At 39.6% G+C, this 19,247-nt stretch overlaps 2 protein-coding genes across 2 annotated transcripts; one reads left to right on the forward strand and one right to left on the reverse strand.

Moving 5' to 3' along the window:
* Positions 1 to 362: 362 nt before the first annotated feature.
* LOC137168291 (uncharacterized) lies at positions 363 to 5,058 on the reverse strand. The gene is made up of 2 exons (XM_067570818.1): positions 4,988 to 5,058; positions 363 to 2,268 (listed from the first exon to the last, which is right to left on the reverse strand). Exon 2 carries the CDS (start codon positions 2,202 to 2,204, stop codon positions 1,302 to 1,304), a length of 903 nt encoding a protein of 300 aa, XP_067426919.1. The 5' UTR covers positions 2,205 to 2,268; positions 4,988 to 5,058; the 3' UTR covers positions 363 to 1,301.
* A 10,936-nt stretch (positions 5,059 to 15,994) lies between these two features.
* On the forward strand, positions 15,995 to 18,356 carry LOC137168290 (uncharacterized). Its single transcript, XM_067570817.1, has 3 exons — positions 15,995 to 16,230; positions 16,418 to 16,587; positions 16,839 to 18,356. The coding sequence occupies exons 1-3, from the start codon at positions 16,084 to 16,086 to the stop codon at positions 17,740 to 17,742; spliced, it is 1,221 nt and encodes a 406-aa protein (XP_067426918.1). The 5' UTR covers positions 15,995 to 16,083; the 3' UTR covers positions 17,743 to 18,356.
* The last annotated feature ends 891 nt before the right edge of the window (positions 18,357 to 19,247 follow it).

Genomic DNA, 19,247 nt, shown 5'->3' on the forward strand with positions numbered 1-19,247 from the left:
CTTCCACATAGGACAGACCTGTGTCTCCTCGTCTCTGACACATTTAAGTGATTGGTACATCCTCCATGATGGCAGACTCTGATCGATTTCTTGGTCACAGGCTGGAGGATGGAGGAGCGGAGACAGAAGGAAGCAGAATTAGCTGAATGGAAACACCCTGAATGTTTGTCAAAGTCAGCGTATCTGACTGCATGTGATTGTGTGTGTACATGTATTAGTCATTTCAGGGACAAACAATCTGTTCACACTCTACATTCCCACCGGAAGACCACACAGTCTCGGCTGATGAGCCACAATAACACCATGAAATACCATAACATGACAGAATATGAACAAGACAAAATGTGAAACTTACACAGAAGCATTTGAAATGATATTTATTATACTGCATTACTGTTGCAATTCCACTCTGACAAAGTGGAACAAACTCTCTTAAAATATTGTCACATTTAATAAAATAGAGCTCAGATATGTTTATGGTCTCAACGTCTGGACCAGACAAAGAGCAGAAGTCAGAGTGAAACAGATTAAATAGCTGTCGAACACGAAGGCTACAAAACATTGATGTCATAGTCAGAAGTAATTAAATACAACAGCATTGTAATTGGTAGTTATGTTTCTTTCCTGAGGAGCCTCCTTTGATGCAGCGAGCTGAACATCGTCTTCACCTGAACTTTAGCCTCGACCTTTCTAAACACTTCTGTTCACTCTCAGAGACTAGAGACATCTCTCAGGCTGAAGCTCCTCAGTTAAAGATTTTATGCTGAAGATTCACAATAACTAAACATGATTACATAGAGATTCAAACTTGATTATATGTGTTACAAACACAATTAATCTCACTGTAAATATTGATAATGTAGTCGAGAGTGACTTTACAGTCATTGATTAGCTTTTACTTCACTGCATCAGTTTACTTCTTCTATTCAGTATCTGCCATGAAAGGTAGTGTTTTTATTTAAAGACACAAACATCAGAAACATCATGTGACCAAAAGTATGTGGACAGCATGTTCAACAAGTCTTAAATCAAAACAACCAAGAGACAAGTCAGAGTCTAAAGACTGACACAAGACTGAAAAAAGCCTTGAGATCAAGACCAGGTCCAGTCCAAGTAAAAAAACATGAAAGAAGTCTGAGTCAAAACGATCATGAGGTCGAGAAAAGTCCAGATAATGATAACTGTCCCGATGACAACATGTACAAAGTCATGGTTCAGCTGTTACATATGTCTGCTATGTTTGAGTGTCCTCATATTTTTGGCCATGTAGCGTCTCTTCAGATGAATCAGTTCCTCTCTCATTAGAAGTTAAAGGAGCCTCTCTGACTAACCAGACTCTGCAGATTCTCTCTCACGGAACTGAAGTGCTGCTGAATCTCATGCTTCTGTCCGCCATACCTGTGATCATAATATGCCTCTAAAAATTTGTCAGGGTTGCTGAAAAAATCAAGGGTGTGCCCTTTTGAATTTTCATCCACTAGAACGGTATTTCTAAAAGGAGAGCCTGCCTCCACCGTAAATGACATCTTGCACTTCTTTCTGATCATCTCCTTGTGTTCTTTGAACAGCTGGATCAGGTCGTTCTGGTAATCAGAGATGAGAGTCTCCACGGTGTTGCAGGTAACCGTCCCTCCCAGTCTCACCAGATGAATCAGCATCTGGATGTGGAAGGCCGCCCCGTTTACCCAGGCCTTCAGAGCCTCGTTCGTCATGTGGCCGTCCCTCAACATGGAGTTCTTCAGCTTGGTGAGCGACGTGCTAAGCTTGCCCTCAATCTGCTTCAGGTCGCTGCTCAGCTCATGTCTATTGGTGAAGTTCATCCTGCATCTCTTCAGACACTCATCGATCTGATCCCAGACCTCGGAGGCTTTCTCCTCAGCAAACACGCAGCGCAGAGCGTCCTTCATGCTCTCCTCCGCCGGACTGAACGACACAATGTCAATGAAGATGGCGATGGCGAGCGCTCCAAGGCCCGCCAGCTCAGGAGCTGACGTGAAGGCGCCCAGCTTCTCCGCCAGGTTCTTGATCCAGTCTGGAGCGCAGTCAGACGCCTCCATCCTCCTCTCATAGTGTTGTCTCAGCATGTCTGAAGAATCCAGACTGCAGAAATCCACGATTCTCTGATTGACTTTCACATCAGGACCATCGCCGAGTTCACGCACAGACTTGTCGATTCGTTCCTCCTCACTCAGCCCGTTACCCATCGTGTGGTTGTCAGGGTTAGGTAATGATGATGATGATGATGATGAAGTAGTGATCTGTGGAACACTGAAACACACAAAATGAACACAGTTAATCGTAGCGCTCTAGAGCTGAAACGATTAGATGATTGATAGAAGATTAATTGGCAACAATTTAATCATGTCTCCACCATAGCAACAGTCACTGAGGATCATGGGTAGGCTAATGTAGCCGCTTCGGCTATCATACTGAAAGGAAGGATGTGTGATGATATCGTTCAAAGGAAGAGCTGACGAAGTTCTTATTTTGAAGACGTTTATTAGACGATGGCCATCGGGTCCATTCCATGTACAAAGATGGTCTGGGCAACGTACCCCTGTCGGTGCATAGCTTATATGGGGTTACACATCTGTATCTTATCACCTGAATAACATAGGTTTTCCATGGGCACTAGGTCAGTTGGGAGCCCTCCAATCAAGTGGTTGACAGCTACCTCACCACATATTATGTATCATTACATACCACATCTGGAACAGTTCCAAACTTGACCATAAACCCATTATTTGTATTTAAAGGTCCCCCCAAGAAGGGCTATATCATATTACCTAAAATGACGTGTAGATTATGGAATATTTAGGTCATCTGTCCAACATCCAAAATCAGTAAAAAACATAGGGTCAGATAAAAGTCATACTAACACATACAAAACTGACAAAAATACTTGATTTCTAAACCAAAATTGCACGGTCTTTTGAATTTGGTTTTCTGGATTTTCGTTGGGAAACAAAAAAGGAATAGATCACGTGATTTAGTTTTTCATTTTTGGTTTAAAATGAAAAAAACGAATTGGCTTGATGTCCGCAGACCTGTGCAATATTCAATCCAAAGAGGAATAACGATAAAACAAATCGGCAAAAACCAACAAATAACAGATTTACCGTTCTTGGGTTTTTGAATTACAAAGAAATTACGAATTATCCGATGATACCTGGACCTTCTCCTGTGTGCGCTCATTCTTTCCTCTCGAGCAGTTTAACTGAGCGGGGCACACACCTTTGTCCTGCTTAGCAAGTCAGAGCCCAGAAGCCCCGCCCCACTGTGATGTAACAGTGTTTATATCAAACAGACCCTGCTGCACTCAGACACGGAGCTGAGAGGCTCGTTGTTCGAGTGTCTATTCAAAGTTTATTCATATTAAACGTGTCATGTGTCCAAATTTCACCAAAAGAGCGTCTGTCTCCATGGTAAATCACCTGTTGAGTGTTTGATGGTTGTTTATTTGTGCTTTAGAACATAACTGCAGTGAAACAATCAGAAAATTTTTCTGGTCTTCTTAAAAATGAGTCAACCGAGCCTAACTTTTAATGTTATCAAATGAAGACAGATGTCTTCCTCTCCTATCTCTCATGGCAGGGTTGTACAGCTCTGACTATAACATGAAGTCACAGAGCCCAAAGGACCCTAATCCCTGATCGCTTGTTTATTCTCAATTTATAATACTGAATGTGTTGTGTGTCCTAATTGCACCAGATTGCACTCCCTTGTGTCCCCAACAATACACCTACCAAATGTGAAGTAGATCAGATGAACAGTTCTCGAGATATGCGAAGGACAAACATACAGACAGACAGAGATTCCTTGCTTTATATAGAGACTAGTGCAGTGCCCGTTCAAAACGGGTCGATTTCTCAATACCTAGAGAGAGTTGTGCCCGTCCCCTAAACGCCTCTCATGATGACTATCAGCAGACACTACAATTTACCGATGCTCCCTAAACGCCTCACGCAGAATATCTGAAGACTACAATTTTGAGTTGAGCTGCAGTTGATCGGATGAATTGTAGTGCCCGTTCAAAACGTGGCTGAGACATCCTGCACTATGCCTTAAACATACATAGAAAGTTCCCACATGTGAGGAACAGGAATAAAGCTTAACTCTCTAAACTTTTTCAATTAATTTTCTATGGTAGTTCTCGTCACTAGGGGTGTAATCCCACCTCCAACCACAGTGTGAATTGCAATGGCAGAGTGGCGCTGTCTGTATTTCTGCTCGTTGACTCAACGGGCAGAAGAAGTAAATCAACATTATCAATGTTATTTATGAGGTATTTTATATTCTCAAGAATCGCTCATCCAAATAACTTAACACGTCGACACTGCACTTCCTTGTTTCCCCAGCAACTCACCTGTCAGCTATGAAGTAGATCAGATGAACGGTTCTCAAGATACGTGAAGGACAAACACACATCCATACAGACAGACTGACAGAGATTCCTTGTTTTATATAGAGATCATCTGCCCTTACTGCACTGATAGATAGATAGATAGATAGATAGATAGATAGATAGATAGATAGATAGATAGATAGATAGATAGATAGATGGAGGAATGGATAGCATAGCCGCGGGAACATTATTTCAGTTTGGGGTGCTCGAAAATCTGTTTTGAGTGTATTAAATACCTGCAGCGTAGTTTTGCTGTTTTCTACAGAAACAAATCCAATTATTTCATTTTCGCGTATCAGCGCCCACGTTCACCAAATAAAAAAACGCAAATTTGTAAAGTATCAAGCGTGTTATTAATACTTAGTGGGACGACGGACATTACAATTATAAACTGACTGTCTGCAGAGTCAGAGTCAGCCGGAACACCAGCTGTCAGCGGGCAGCTGCTCTCATGTCTCCAGGTGTCGGTCAGCGTCATTGATAAATATCTTATTTTGTAAAATGTCCGGTGTATCCGGTAACACCTGTGTTGTCACGAGTTTATTAGTCGGTGGGAAAATTTCCTCACCGCGGCATCCTTACCTTCCTCTCAGAGAGATTTCTGCAGACGAGCTCACATCACATGTAGACTCTGCTGAACACTTCCTGTCTGATTTCTGTTTACGGCTTCAAAAGTGAAAGTTAAATCAGAGCTGCATAAACAGACTGCTGTCGCCTCCTGCTGGTCAGCTGTGTCCTCCTCTTCCTCTTCCTCCTCCTCCACGACCAACACATTACACACTGACAGACCAGACCGTGGAGGATAGAAATATATGTTAGAGACCCTTTACAGATGACAATGTGCATCATTTATTTTAAACTGTGATCAGTCAGCATTTATTTATTTAAATGTAATGTCTGCAATGACTCAGCAGTTTATATTAACCTAAATCTAAATCTGCAGTGCTCTGATTGGACAGTATGAAACAACATACTGTAGTTTTTGTTAGACTTTGACGATAAAATACAAAATTGAAATTGCATTGAATTGAAATTTAATAGATAGATAGTTTATCAGCCACATGTTTTGGGTACAGTATTTTATATTCTGCAGCACAAACACATAAATGGACAACAGCAGACAATCAACATATCATTACAACACAGTACAGGGATACAGTCAACATATCATCCCAGAAACATAGTACACACAACCATATACAGCAGGTGCACGGTAATGCGTGTCAGTAGTGTGTGAGGAGGGGCTAGAGGGAGGAGGTCAGAGTCAAAAAGCTGTGCAGCCTTTAGTCCTAGCGGACAGTGAGCTGTAGCGCCTCCCTGAGGGAAGGAGCTGGAGGAGGTGATGAGCAGGATGTGAGGAGTCGGACATGATCTTTGTTTGTTTACAGTTCGCTGAGTATGTAAAGATTCAGCTGAGGGGAATGGGTTGCCTATGATTTTGGATGTCTGGTTGACAATCCATCGTAATCCACTGAAATGATTATTTATTAAATATACTGCATTACTGTAACTATTCATAACGTAGTCGAGAGTGACTTTATAGTAAATCCTTCAGTCATTGATCATATTTTACTTCACTGCATCAGTTTACACCAAACAATAGAAACAGTATGTGACCAAAAGTATGTGGACAGCCCTGTTCAACAAGTCAAAACAACTAGAAGAAAGACAAGTTTAATTTAAATCACCCACATGAGGTCGAGAAAAGTCCAGATAATGATAACTGTCCTGATGACAATGTGTACAAAGTCTTGGTACAGCTTTTACATATGTCTGCTATGTTTGAGTGTCCTCATACTTTTGTCTCTCTCATTAGAAGTTAAAGGAGTCTCTCTGACTAACCAGACTCTGCAGATTCTCTCTCATGTAATTGAAGTGGTTCTCAGTCTCACGCTTTTGTTGGCCATACCTGTGATTGTAATACAGCTTCTGAAATTCTGCACGGCGGAAGTTGTGAAAATTAAGAGTGTGCCGTTTTGCATCTTCATCCACTAGAACGAATACTGACTGAAACATTTCACCCATCTTAAACAACACTGTGCACTTCTTTTCAGTCATCTTCTCATGCTCTTTGAACAGCTGGTCCAGCTCAGTCTGGTAAGCAGAGATGAGAGTCTTCACGGTGTTGCAGGTAACCGTCCCTCCCAGTCTCACCAGGTGAATCAACATCTGGATGTGGAAGGCCGCCCCGTTCACCCAGGCCTTCAGAGCTTCGTTCGTCATGTGGCCGTCCCTCAACATGGAGTTCTTCAGCTTGGTGAGCGCAGCGCTCAACTGGCACTCGATCCGCTGCAGGTCGCTGCTCAGCTTTTGGTCATCGTTAATGTGCATCATGCATCTCTTCAGACACTCGTCGATCTGATCCCAGACCTCGGAGGCTTTCTCCTCAGCAAACACGCAGCGCAGAGCGTCCTTCATGCTCTCCTCCGGTGGACTGAATGACACGATGTCGATGAAGATGGCGACGGCGAGCGCTCCGAGACCCCCCAGCTCAGGAGCTGACATGAAGGCGCCCAGCTTCTCCGTCAGGTTCTTGATCCAGTCTGGAGCGCAGTCAGACGCCTCTATCCTCCTCTCATAGTGTCGTCTCAGCATGTCTGAAGAATCCAGACTGCAGAACTTCACAATGTTCTGATTGACTTTCACATCTGGACCGTCGCTGAGTTCATCCACAAACCTGTCGAGTTCTTGCTGCTTCCACTCCTTCCTCATCTCCTCAGTCAGAATGAAACCCATAGTGTGGTTGTCAGGGTCTGATGATGATGATGATGATGATGATGATGTAGTGATCTGTGGAACACTGAAACACACAAAATGAACACAGTTAATTGTAGCACTAATGATTAATTGATTGACAGAAGATTAATTGGCAAAACTTTAATCATTCAAGTCATTTTTAAGCAAAAGTGTCAAAAATTCTCTCTTAGCAGCTTAAACTTTTTCCATTATTATTTTTTTAATCTTTTAAACTCATTATATTTAATTATGGGCCTTAGGGTCTATGTGCTCATTTATAGGAATGAACCACTTCTGTTGTCTTGTGTTGTTTTTTGTTTGCATTCATCAATATAATAATAATAATATACATTTCCATTGTTTTTTATATTGCCTCGGCTCTTATGTTAAAAACTGGAACATGATAAATATCTAAATGATATATATATATATATATATATATATTTGAGCACGGCTAGGTGTGCTGTCATGCTGATTTGAGCACGTTCTAAATGTCTAGTTGACCAATCAGATGGCTTGGTCGGAACTACGTGTTGTATAATGATGGAACAAAGTGTTAAGTTGTTAGTTGGTAAGTGCCCCTCATTAAATTTGAGTTCACACGAAGTGGTTCATTTGCAAAAAAATTCAATAATTTCTTCAAAGTAGCTGCTGTGTAACTTGATTCTTAAGACATGTCTTTGAAAGGTTTATGTAAAAATGTGTATCAGCTGAACAACAATAAATAAAAGTTGAAATATTTCCATTTCTGTAGTAATTATGGTCACTTTGGAAAAAGTCATTAAATTATCAGGCTAAAAGAACACAATGTTCAGGGTGTTTTTATTGCTCTCAAATGTAAAAACAGGTCAAATTTGACCCGAACAGTATGTAAGGGTCACTAAATCCAAGCAAATCATTTTCCAGAGGAAATATTTCCATTATTTCCATGTGCCAGTCAATGTGCATTCTTTATCTTAAACTTCAATCAGTCAGCATAACTTATTCAAATGCAATGTCTGCAAGTTTATATTGACCTAAAACTGTTATCTGCAGCGCTCTGATTGGACAGTATAAAACAACACACTAGTTTTTGTTGGACTTTGACTCACAGTACTGCTGAGCTACAAGAATAACACTCCATAAAATACCATAAAATGACTAAAATGATTATGAACGAGAAAAAATATGAAACTTACACAGAAGCATTTGAAATTATATTATACTGCATTATTGTTGCAATTCCACTCTGACAAAGAGGAACAAACTCTCCTAAAATATTGTCACATTTATTAAAATAGAGCTCAGATATGTTTAGTGAAACAGATTAAATCGCTGTCGAACACGAAGGCTACAAAACATTGACGTCATAGTCAGAAGTAATTAAATATAACAGCATTGTAATGTCAGGGTGGGTGAGTGGAGTACGTGGACCCAAATGCAGAGACGGTAGGCGGGGACAATCCAATGCAGATATTTTTTAATGAAAAAGCAAAAAGTCATTGGAACAAACCAGAACACAGGAGAAGCAGACAACTCGACAAAGACCGAACTGAAAACTGGAGTATAAATACACAGGGAGTGATTGCAAATGAAGCACAGGTGAGGGAAACGAGACACAGGTGAGACACATGAAATAATCAAACACAGGAAGTAAGGTGACCAGACACGAGGAAATATTACAAAATAAAACAGGAATTAAAGTAAACAAACAGGTGACACAAAAAACACAGGAACACACAAGGGAACAGAGAAAACCAAAACCAGGAAACAAATGCAACACAAATGAAAGAGCCCCTCAAAAAGTCCAACTAAAAACAGAAAAAGTCTGAGGGCATCACAATCAGGATAACAAAAACCAAGGAAGTCAAAAGAACAAAAACACAAAGAGTCCAAAAAACAGAAAAATTCCTGGTAGGACGTGACATGTAATTGTTAGTTATGTTTCTTTCCTGAGGAGCCTCCTTTGATGCAGCAAGCTGAACATCGTCTTCGTCTGAACTTTAGCCTCGACCTTTCTAAACACTTCTGTTCACTCTCAGAGACTAGAGACATCTCTCAGGCTGAAGCTCCTCAGTTAAAGATTACATGCTGAAGATTCACAATAACTAAACATGATTACATAGAGATTCAAACTTGATTATATGTGTTACAAACACAATTAATCTCACTGTAAATATTGATAATGTAGTCGAGAGTGGCTTTACGGTCATTGATTAGATTTTACTTCACTGCATCAGTTTACTTCTTCTATTCAGTATCTACCATCAAAGGTAGTGTTTTTATTTAAGACACCAAACATTAGAAACAGTATGTGATCAAATGTATGTGGACAGCCCTGTTCAACAAGTCTAAGCCAAAACAACCAAGAGACAAGTCAGAGTCTAAAGACCCGCAAGACGGAGACGAACTGTGAAGACAAAGAGAAAATTAAATAAAGTCCAAACCATGAATCTCTGCTGTGTTTAAATGTACACAGTGGTAACTGCTTATAGTGATCACAGATACAGTGATCAGCTGCTCATATGGATCAAAAAGCTCTGAGACAGAATCAGTCATATACAACACTTTACTTCAATGATAAGCGGCTGCTGCTGCCTGAACACTGAAATCATGACGGACGAACGTCGTCTTCTCTAAGTTTCTGACAATAAAAGGGAAAGAAATTCAAGCAAAATTCACTGCTATCTTCACCTGTTCTACCACCGAGGAAAATAAGGAACTTGTCACCTGCAAAAGTCAAAACCTGCTGCTTCAAAAATGTACACAATGTGTTTGAAACAGCTGTACTGTATTTTGTCAGTCAATAAAATTCAGTATCGTTATATTCATGTAGGCTAATAAATATACAAATGTCAATTAGATGGTATTCTGCATGAGAAATTAAGAAAAAGAAAAGGTTATGATATTATAGTGATATTTGAGCTGGACAGACGTGATCACTAAGTGGTTTCCACTGTACTTATATCCTTCTCCAGTTTCTTTATCTCCAACTGCAAGTTAATGTTTAACTTTCATTGACGCTTGTTAATGGACATTTTGTGAAAGAGAAAATGTGTCAAAGAGTTTGATAATGTTGGTAAGTTGGTTCTCTTAAGTTGCCGACACCATAGTTATAAACATACATCTGATATTATCTAGTCTTCTGATAATATGAATAATAATGATGAATGCTAATTTATTAACAAATAAAGATAAAACCATGAACAGGGACAAACGCTGCTCTTCACTTTCCTCACACAGACTCATCAAACCAACCTTCAAGTAATACGTTCACTCCTCTAACCTTTAGGCCATCACTACCTGCCCACAGATTTATATTTAATCTGTCATCAATTTGTGCCAAGTCGTCTCCTTCACCTTGTTAATTGCAGCAGTTTTGCCCTTTTTTGGTGAAAAGTCCTTTATATCCTTCATATGGTTTCATCAGCAAACAGTAGATCCTCTGAACCTGTGCTGGACATTGCTCTGCATCTTTACAAGAAGTCACGTGACTCACAGAAACTGAGCAACAGTATAAAGTCTGATGCAGGAAAAACTCTTCAGCAGTGAGACGAAGGAACAAACTCAGAGCCTGAACTCAGTCTCAGTCTCTGGTTTTTAAAAAAGAAACTTTACTTAAACACAACAGGAAAAGTTTTTGGACTCAGATTCTCTCCAAATAGGTCAGAAACGTTTATTCTTCTATTTTCTATTTTTTCATCCAGCTGCAGATCTTGATGTAAATATCCTAATCTATACTATGAAAAAGTGTGAACAGCTCTCTGAGCACACTCGGACCACATGGATTGTGATTCTGCAGGTTGGTTTTGAAGATCTTTTGTGCATTTAAACGTTGGGCACTTGCGCCCATCGTGTTGGTTTAAAGTAAGGTGTGGTCAGGCGCACTGGTGCGCATTTCTATCTTGAGGTAGCAGAGAGCGATTGACCAACAAAAACCTGGTCTACAGTCAATGTCGCAGTGTTTCTATGTTATTTTAAGGAGCGTTATCAAGATGCGGCTGCATAACATCCACTCTGCCTGTTACACACACAGGACGCGCAGCGGCGCACAAACATGCAAAATGTAACAATTAAAAGGATTACAATGTGAAAGGTTAAATTATTGTGTTTATTAATGTATTTTTAAAAAATACATGTCGTGATGCTTAGTCATAATATTTATCAGAATTTACTAATTGCAGTAATGACGGATTAAATTGTTTAATTATTTGACCGAATCGTTGCAAAACACGTAGGTATTTAAACAACGGATCAAACACAGATCAATTTTCCTGCTACATTAATACATGATGACATGAAGAACACATGAGGAAATAAATGAGGTGAAAACAATGATTCAACTAACGAAGGAAATAAATCTGCACAGCTTCTAGCAGATAACTGTGTTCATGATTCTTCACATGATTAAAATTAATGATTTAATTTTTGAACAATATTTAACAAATATTCTTTAACATTTTTGAGTACAGTGATCAGGTTTATATACTTTCAGCAATTAAAACCCTGCTGATTTGACCTGTTACTCCATGACTAAACAAAACGATTTTAAAGAAACCAAAGCTGTAATAAAATAATAAACCTTTTCAAAAACCAAACGAAGATAAATTTTCGACAAATGAATGAACAGGACCTTAAACTGGTGGTCTGGGGCCACGGGAGGGTCCAGGAGCAGCAGTGTGCTCGTTATGGATCCGTTTCCTCTGCAGAGAAGCTTCCTTCGTACTACTCGGCAAATGCGCCGTCATAATAGCAATCCGCCAAGGTGCAAGCACACCTGGCTCCTAAAGGGAATGGGAGATGACACTCTGATTGGTTTATTGCATGTTACGCCGAAAACACACCCATGATTAATTAGGAGACTAAGGACAACCCCTTTGAACCATGCGCCTGGCGCAGCGACCATTTTTCCGCCGTTAAAATACACACCCTCAATGCAATTCAGACCATGCACTTTAGATCGTTAAAATAGGGCCCGATATCTCTAGTACAGGAACACTGCAGCTCTACTACATTCATTTGTCCTCTCTGTGTCACACCCTGCCAGGACTTTCTGTTGTGTTTGGACTCTTTGTTTTTTGTTCGTTTGGGTTTTCTGTGTTACACTTGTGTTGCCTGGGGCCTGTTTCAGAAAGCAGGTTCAGCAAACTCTGAGTCTAACCCTGAACTCTGAGTTGATGAACCCTGATGAGAAACTCAGAGTTTTCTGTTTCAGAACAGCTGATCAAAGTTTGTTCAATCAACTCTGAGTATGTTCACTCTGAGTTGAGCTCATGTATGATGAATAAAAAAAGCCATCATCAATGGAGCTCTGATACTACGAGTCACCATTTTAATCCAGTGGACGTAGAGATATGAATACATGTGTATGAGGACGCTGCACATTTATCTTTAAAAAAGAGCCTGAGTCAGAGCGGGAAAAGTGTTGATAAGTTTATATATGGGACACACCTGGCCCAGGTGTGTCCCATATATAAAGTCAGAAGCAGCCGGTTCAGCTCCTCTCTTCTCTCCTCCACACATTCCTGTGTTGCTTTTGGTTCTGTTTCTTTTGTTTCACTATACAACACCCACACAGCATACATTCACTCATCCACTCCCTACATGACTGATTTTACAGACTAACCCTACCTATTGTTATCTTTTGTTTGTTTTTGAGTACTTTGTGTTAAATAAATTTACTTTTTGATTATGTTCTCACGCTGCCCAAACAATTCTCACACCAAAACACTGCGACAACAACAGAGATGAACAGTCAGAATATATATAATAGTTTGTGTAGAGTGATGGTTAAACTAAGCAATATTTTTTTTTAGTTATACACAGGGCTGTAATGGAGGCTAAACGCCAATTAGCCACCTCTCAAATTCTGGAAAGCGTTCAAGCAGACATCCCTTTACAGCTGTTAAAGGCTCAGACCTTCTTCCTACTGCAGCTTCTGTTTTATCTTCCAGGAGCACTCGTTTTGTTTTCCGATTTAACTTTGTATCCTTGTATGAGACACAGAGACCGACAATCCACCGCCCACTCCTGCTGCGCTGGTCTTTTAATCAAACAAACCCTCCGCGCTGAAGCAGACTGGAGCCGCTTTCATGGGACAGACAAATGAATCAGAGTTCAGAGCATCGTGTATGACTGACTGCAACTGACGTGCAGCATCAAATAATAATGTCAGAAAAGTGAGCACAAAGTAAGTAGCTAGCAAAACTCTTCAGCAAAAAGTGGAGCTGAAGTTTTTTAAATTGACATTATTGTTTTAACCATCCAGTTTATCTGCTGCTGCTTGACTGCTGATGCATCCCCACTGTGTGTTTTGTCCACAATTTCTGTAATTAAAACCATACAAGTTAAAGTTCTGCTTGATGCTCACTCAGATCTTCAAAGGAAGGCTTTTTATATTTTCAGAGTGAGTGAAGGAATCAGGAGAGAGGAGACGGAAGTAAGGAAGAATTGCAGGATGTAATAGTGTTGAAAGGAAAACAAGGAGAAAGTAAAGAACTGACTCAAGATTGACATAAAAAGTTTAAAGAGGGAAGAGAAACACATAGAAGCAGCCCAGAAGTCATCTGATAGAGAGACATGAACACATTCAAAGCAGGAAAACTGGTGAGGAAATTACAGCTGTATCTAGGTGAATTACTGTTCTGGTAAATATTTTTAAATGCAGAATCTGTTATCCAAATATAAAGACATCCCAACAAACTAAAGTCAAAGACTGAAACCTGCTATTAAATGACATTTCATTCGGGCTGAATGCAGTGATTGGACGGGATTATTACAGGCCTGCAACGGTCACAGATACTGGATTTTCATTTGATTCATTGATGGCTGTCGGGATGGACAGAGAATTCCAACAAATATAATAAAAATGCTTCTAAAATACATTAGATACCTTAGCTTTAAGGTGAGCCTATTTTTAATTCAGATTGTATTGGCTGCATTAGATATTGTAATGATATGACAAATTAGTAGACAGATTTACTTCATGGTTAGTGCGGCACCCATGAAAAAAATAGTGAAAAACACTGATGTACATATTTGGCTGTGTGAGTGTGTGTGTTAACCCTTGTTATTGCCTTTTAACTTGTGAACATTCAAATAAATGTAGTTTTGATATCAGGAACAACACGTTTGACTTTCATTTGTGAATGAACTTTTGCGTCCTTTATTGGATTAGTGTATGTCTACTATTGTGGTGTAGTCAGGCTATATCCTGAAATCTGAGACCTAGGCTCCTGCTCCCACCACATCTGTAAACTGCATACTGCGTGCTAACCAAGCTAGCAGCTAGCGCAATAGTCGGCTCCACCCTCTCGTCCAAATATGGTCACTTCTGGCTCAAAAATCAAACATGGCGACGGCCAAATCGCTAAACTCAAGGATTCAAAACGGCAGTTCACAAACCAAGGGGTGACGTCACGGTGACTACGTTCATATTTTCTTACAGTCTCTGAATGTACCCCACATATACACATACATACATATGGATTCTTATTTGTTTCATTGTTGTTGTTTTATTACTGTCTTATTTATTTGCTAATGTTGTGTTTCTGTATTAGTTGATCACTTTGAATTCTCAGTATGAAAATTGTTAATGTATTATGAATCATTACTATTTGTTACCAGTATTTTGTTTTGTTTTCCTTAAAGGAGTTTGGGAGGGTGAGGAGATGATATAATGTGGTTTGGGTTGTACTGTATTTGTTTTACTTTTATGATTCCTTTTTATGCCTTGTCTATTTATTTAACAAATGATTTAAAATATTTTATATATATATTCATTATCATATATATTTAACTGTACAGCTTTTATTTCTTCTTGTGTTTGTATCTCTATTTTTTCTTTCCCTTTTAATTTGTACTTATTTGTAAAAAGTCTGTTATTTGTCAACATTAAAACAAATGTAATTTTTAAATCTCTTATGTTACAGAAGAAGTGCTTACAGCATTTTTAGACCTGTGTAAGAGTTCATTTGTGACCAGAGACGTAACAATTTACTTCAAGGTCCATTTCAGAGCTTCCAACTGTGTTTCCTGGTCTTCATCAGCAGATATTGTTCAGTTGTCATGAAGATGGATGGTTGCAACAAATAATTCAAAGTGTCCTCTACTCCGCTGGTTCCCAACCTGGGGGTCCCGACCCCCACTAGGGGTCACCAAGCCTGTACTGTTCTGAACTGAATATAATTTGAAAGGTCCATAATATGTCAGTTCCTCAGGGGTCATCAGTTTAAAGGTAAAATAGGGGTCTCTGAGGGTAAAAGGTTGGGAACCACTGCTCTAATGCATCCTCTAACTTTCTTCTTTCAGCTTCCTGTTGATCACACTGCTGAGGTTTTCTGCTCTCTGGTTGGAGGACCTCCATCATGGCCACAGCTGACCAGCTGCTGGAGTGGATTTTCTCCTGGATCGAGCAGAGGGAGCGCTGTGCAGAGAAGCTACGGAAACTGGCCAGAGAGCTGGAGTCACTCAGGGTGAAATGTAACGGCAGTGAATGTATTGGCAGTTCAGTGTCAGTGGCGGGAGCTGCATGTCTGATCGGGGCCGGCGTGGCCACTTTGTTCACCGGCGGAGCTGCGGCTCCAGCTTTAGGTTTGTTAGGAGGAGTGTATACAGGTGTCGGTCTCACCGTCTCTCTGGCTACTAAACTCACTGAGCACCTTATATCCAGCGACACCATGAAAGATGCGCAGAAGATAGAACAGAAGAGCAACGACATTGGAAAATCAATCCAGGAACTGTTGGAGAAACTGAAGGCAGAGAAGAAGGGAGTGAGCTCCTTCACAGACCCAGATGAACTGGACCGACATGTCATGACTGAAATTCTGGGAGCCATGGCGAGAAGAAGTTCACTGACGCGGCCAATCAACATCAGCTCATTTGGAGATGGTTGGGGGGGGGCGAGAGGGTTTACTGGCCTGTATTCACCACAGCTCAACCCAGTCTCATTCAAGCCTTGCATCATGACTGCAGTCGCCGGTGTTTTAATATGTTTCTCATTTAAAGCTGAAGGGAAAGCATCCAAACTTTTGTTTGCTAAAGGAGCTGAACAACTCATCAAAAAAGTGTCATCGGATGGATTTAAAACATTTCTTAAAGGAGGCGGCATGGTAAGATTATTTAACTATACACATATGACACAGACAATCATACATAATTATCTTTTATAATAACATGTCAAAATGTTGATAATTATTGACCTAATGTTTTTATGAATTATATGTTTGATAAATGTGCATTTGCTTCATCTCATAAGACTGAAAATGAATGTATTGATCTCTTCCCATTGACCATCAGGCTGTGGTAGGAGCTGTTGGACTGGTGTTTGCACTTTCAGAGGCGATTGACAACTGGAAAGACATGATCGAGAAGAATCATGTGACTGAGGCGAGCCAATCACTGAGAGACACAGCTGACACAATCTTAGAGATGACCCGGACACTGAGGAAACAGCTTGATGACATGAAGTATGATGTTTTCTGTGAAATACATTAAAGTGATTCTGTAGGTTTGACACTAAAAAATTAAATCATTAATTGTTTCTTTTTTTTTTCTGAAAATCTGAATCATGCTGCTAAAGTTTTCTGTCCATATTCTCAGATAAATGAGGATCTACTGCTGAACCATTATTATCATTATTATTATTATTATTATTAAATAAATTAATTCAAAATGCATTATTAGAATTGATTTTTTTTCCATTCAATTTCTCCTACAGAAAGGTGTATGAGAGGTTGGCCAGAGTTCAACAAGCAGTTGAAAACAGCAACAGGAGCTTTTATGACAAGAAGACACTGATTGAGTTTGCGATAGAACATTGTGAGGATGAAACTATGAAGCGATGGCTGATAAAAAATTCAGAGTCTGAAGCTTTCTTCTATCTGCTGGACATGTTTCGTTACCTGAAGGAATACATTGATGAGGAAGAAAAGAAGAACCACGGTGACAACATTGACATCATCTTTGTTGCACACGGATCCATCAGAGACTCGATGATCCCGGCCAGCTGTCTGCTGCCTCTGTCCTCCATCACAGACGTGATCCTGTATTCTCCCTGGAACTGTGTCATCAATGGTGATGCAGCGTATGGTGTTGCTACAGGACGCATGAAGCCTAAACACAGAAAGTTTTACTGTGCTAATCGATATTGCCATGTTCGTAATGAAGGTCATTGGCCCAACAAATTGCCCAACTACTGGAACTCAATGAAGAATGCTGGCGGCCAAATGATTCCCAACATCATGCTCAGCCCTCTGTATCCACCAAAGGACGGAGCATGGGAAAGGTTTGTGTTTCTCCATGATAGATATGGTCCACCAGGAAGAAACCGCGTCATTGTCCCGTTCATCCTCCCAGCAGAGAAAGCTTCTTTAATAAGTGTCCCATTCTTTGTCGTCACTTTGGCTCTGTCTCTGGTGCTGCTTTTCACCAGGTTTAAAGCCACCGTCCATCTCGCTGCCTGTCTGGGTGACAGATTTGCTGGACAGAAGTTTGACCAGGAGTATCTGAAGCGGCAGTACGCCTGCACCATCGACAACACTTTAATGCACTCTTCACTCAACTTGGAGGATGTGCACCTGAACCTGGACCTCTACAGAGCTTTTAAAGCTATGTTTGGTTAGACATCTTCTCTGTTTGTGATCAAACTGTAAAAAGCTGAGTGAGAGAACATCAAACTGTAGATTCAGTGAAGAAGTTTTTTTTTTATTTTTCATATCAGTTTAGTTTTAGTTCTAGAACAATGTGTTCATTCATGAGATCTAGTTTCTTCTACATGATGGTTTATGGAATAATTCCTCATATTAATAAACTTTGCGTTCACATTGACTCATAAGGAAACATGTTTGGATTGTTGACAAATATTTCAGCAGCAAAATATCAGCTTTTGGGCAAATACTCACATAAAAACTCCGCACTCATTGTTAAAATCATTCAGAGAACCATGAAAACTGTTGTTGGATCTTTATTTTCTAATATTTGTTTATTTGTTATTATTTTTCTATGAATAAATACTTGACTTTAGAAAATCATTATCATTTTAATCATCATTACAATCTGAAAACTGGCTCCATACTGCAGCCTGTAATCAGTGGAATAAAGTCTGTAAACAGAACTGATTTATTCATATATAGTTTGTAAAACCTGTGTTTTATTGTGGATGCTGATAATAAACTGTGTGTATGTTTTATTCCCACTAATGTACGTATAAGTTGAAATAAATGATTACTGGACTTGCTGGCTGTCTGTTTACTTCAGGATGAAACTGCAGGGATCCATTTGGCTCCTTCAGCTTTTATATCAATGAGATTTCCTCTTAAGATGTAAGATGCACTTAAATCTTCAATCAGTACTCAATGAAAATACACACATTTAACCCACATAACCCACATTTAGCATTCATAAGCAGTATGTAAACGTTTTATTATTGTATTTGTCAACAACTAAAACTCCTCCTGTGAGGCATCAATAACCAGTGAATAAACAGTTAATTAATGATTGATAACAGTCAAATATATACTATAAAATATGCTTAAAACATGAATTAACTGTTAATACACATGTACAAATCATCCACAGGTGGGTTTAAAACTGTTCATTATTCATGAAGACACGTGGAACTTCAAGGTTCATTATGGACTTTGGAAAAAAGAAAATTCTTTACTCAAGGTCCACTTACTAGACCTGCAGACTCTCAGCTGCATCCGTTGGCCTTCATCTGCAGACAGACTTTGCTAAGTTATCATGAGTCTGGAAGAAAAGTATTACAGTAATGAAAACTGGTCAAAAGAAAACTCTCATTTTTCCAGTTTTTATCTAAATTAAAGCAGTTGAGGTCCAGTGAATAAACCTTAAATGATACAAAGGTAAGCAGTAAACTGCCAGAGGTGACAAAGAGTTTAATTACCAAAAACTGAAAAATAATGCAAATTTCATAGTTATAACTCGGGTTAACAAAAAACAGAACAAATCATCTTTTCTGCAGCAATGGAAGTAAATTAAGTCTTGAAAGTTGATGGAAACAATTCCTACATGTTTCCCAACTTTTGCTGATTACTTACAAACCTCTTTGTCTGTATGAAAGCTTGGAGGAGGAAGCGTGATGATCTGAAGCTCTTTAGCTGGATCC

The sequence above is a fragment of the Thunnus thynnus genome, chromosome 17, assembly GCF_963924715.1.
Source record: "Thunnus thynnus chromosome 17, fThuThy2.1, whole genome shotgun sequence".
In the NCBI taxonomy this organism is placed as follows: Eukaryota; Metazoa; Chordata; class Actinopteri; order Scombriformes; family Scombridae; genus Thunnus; species Thunnus thynnus.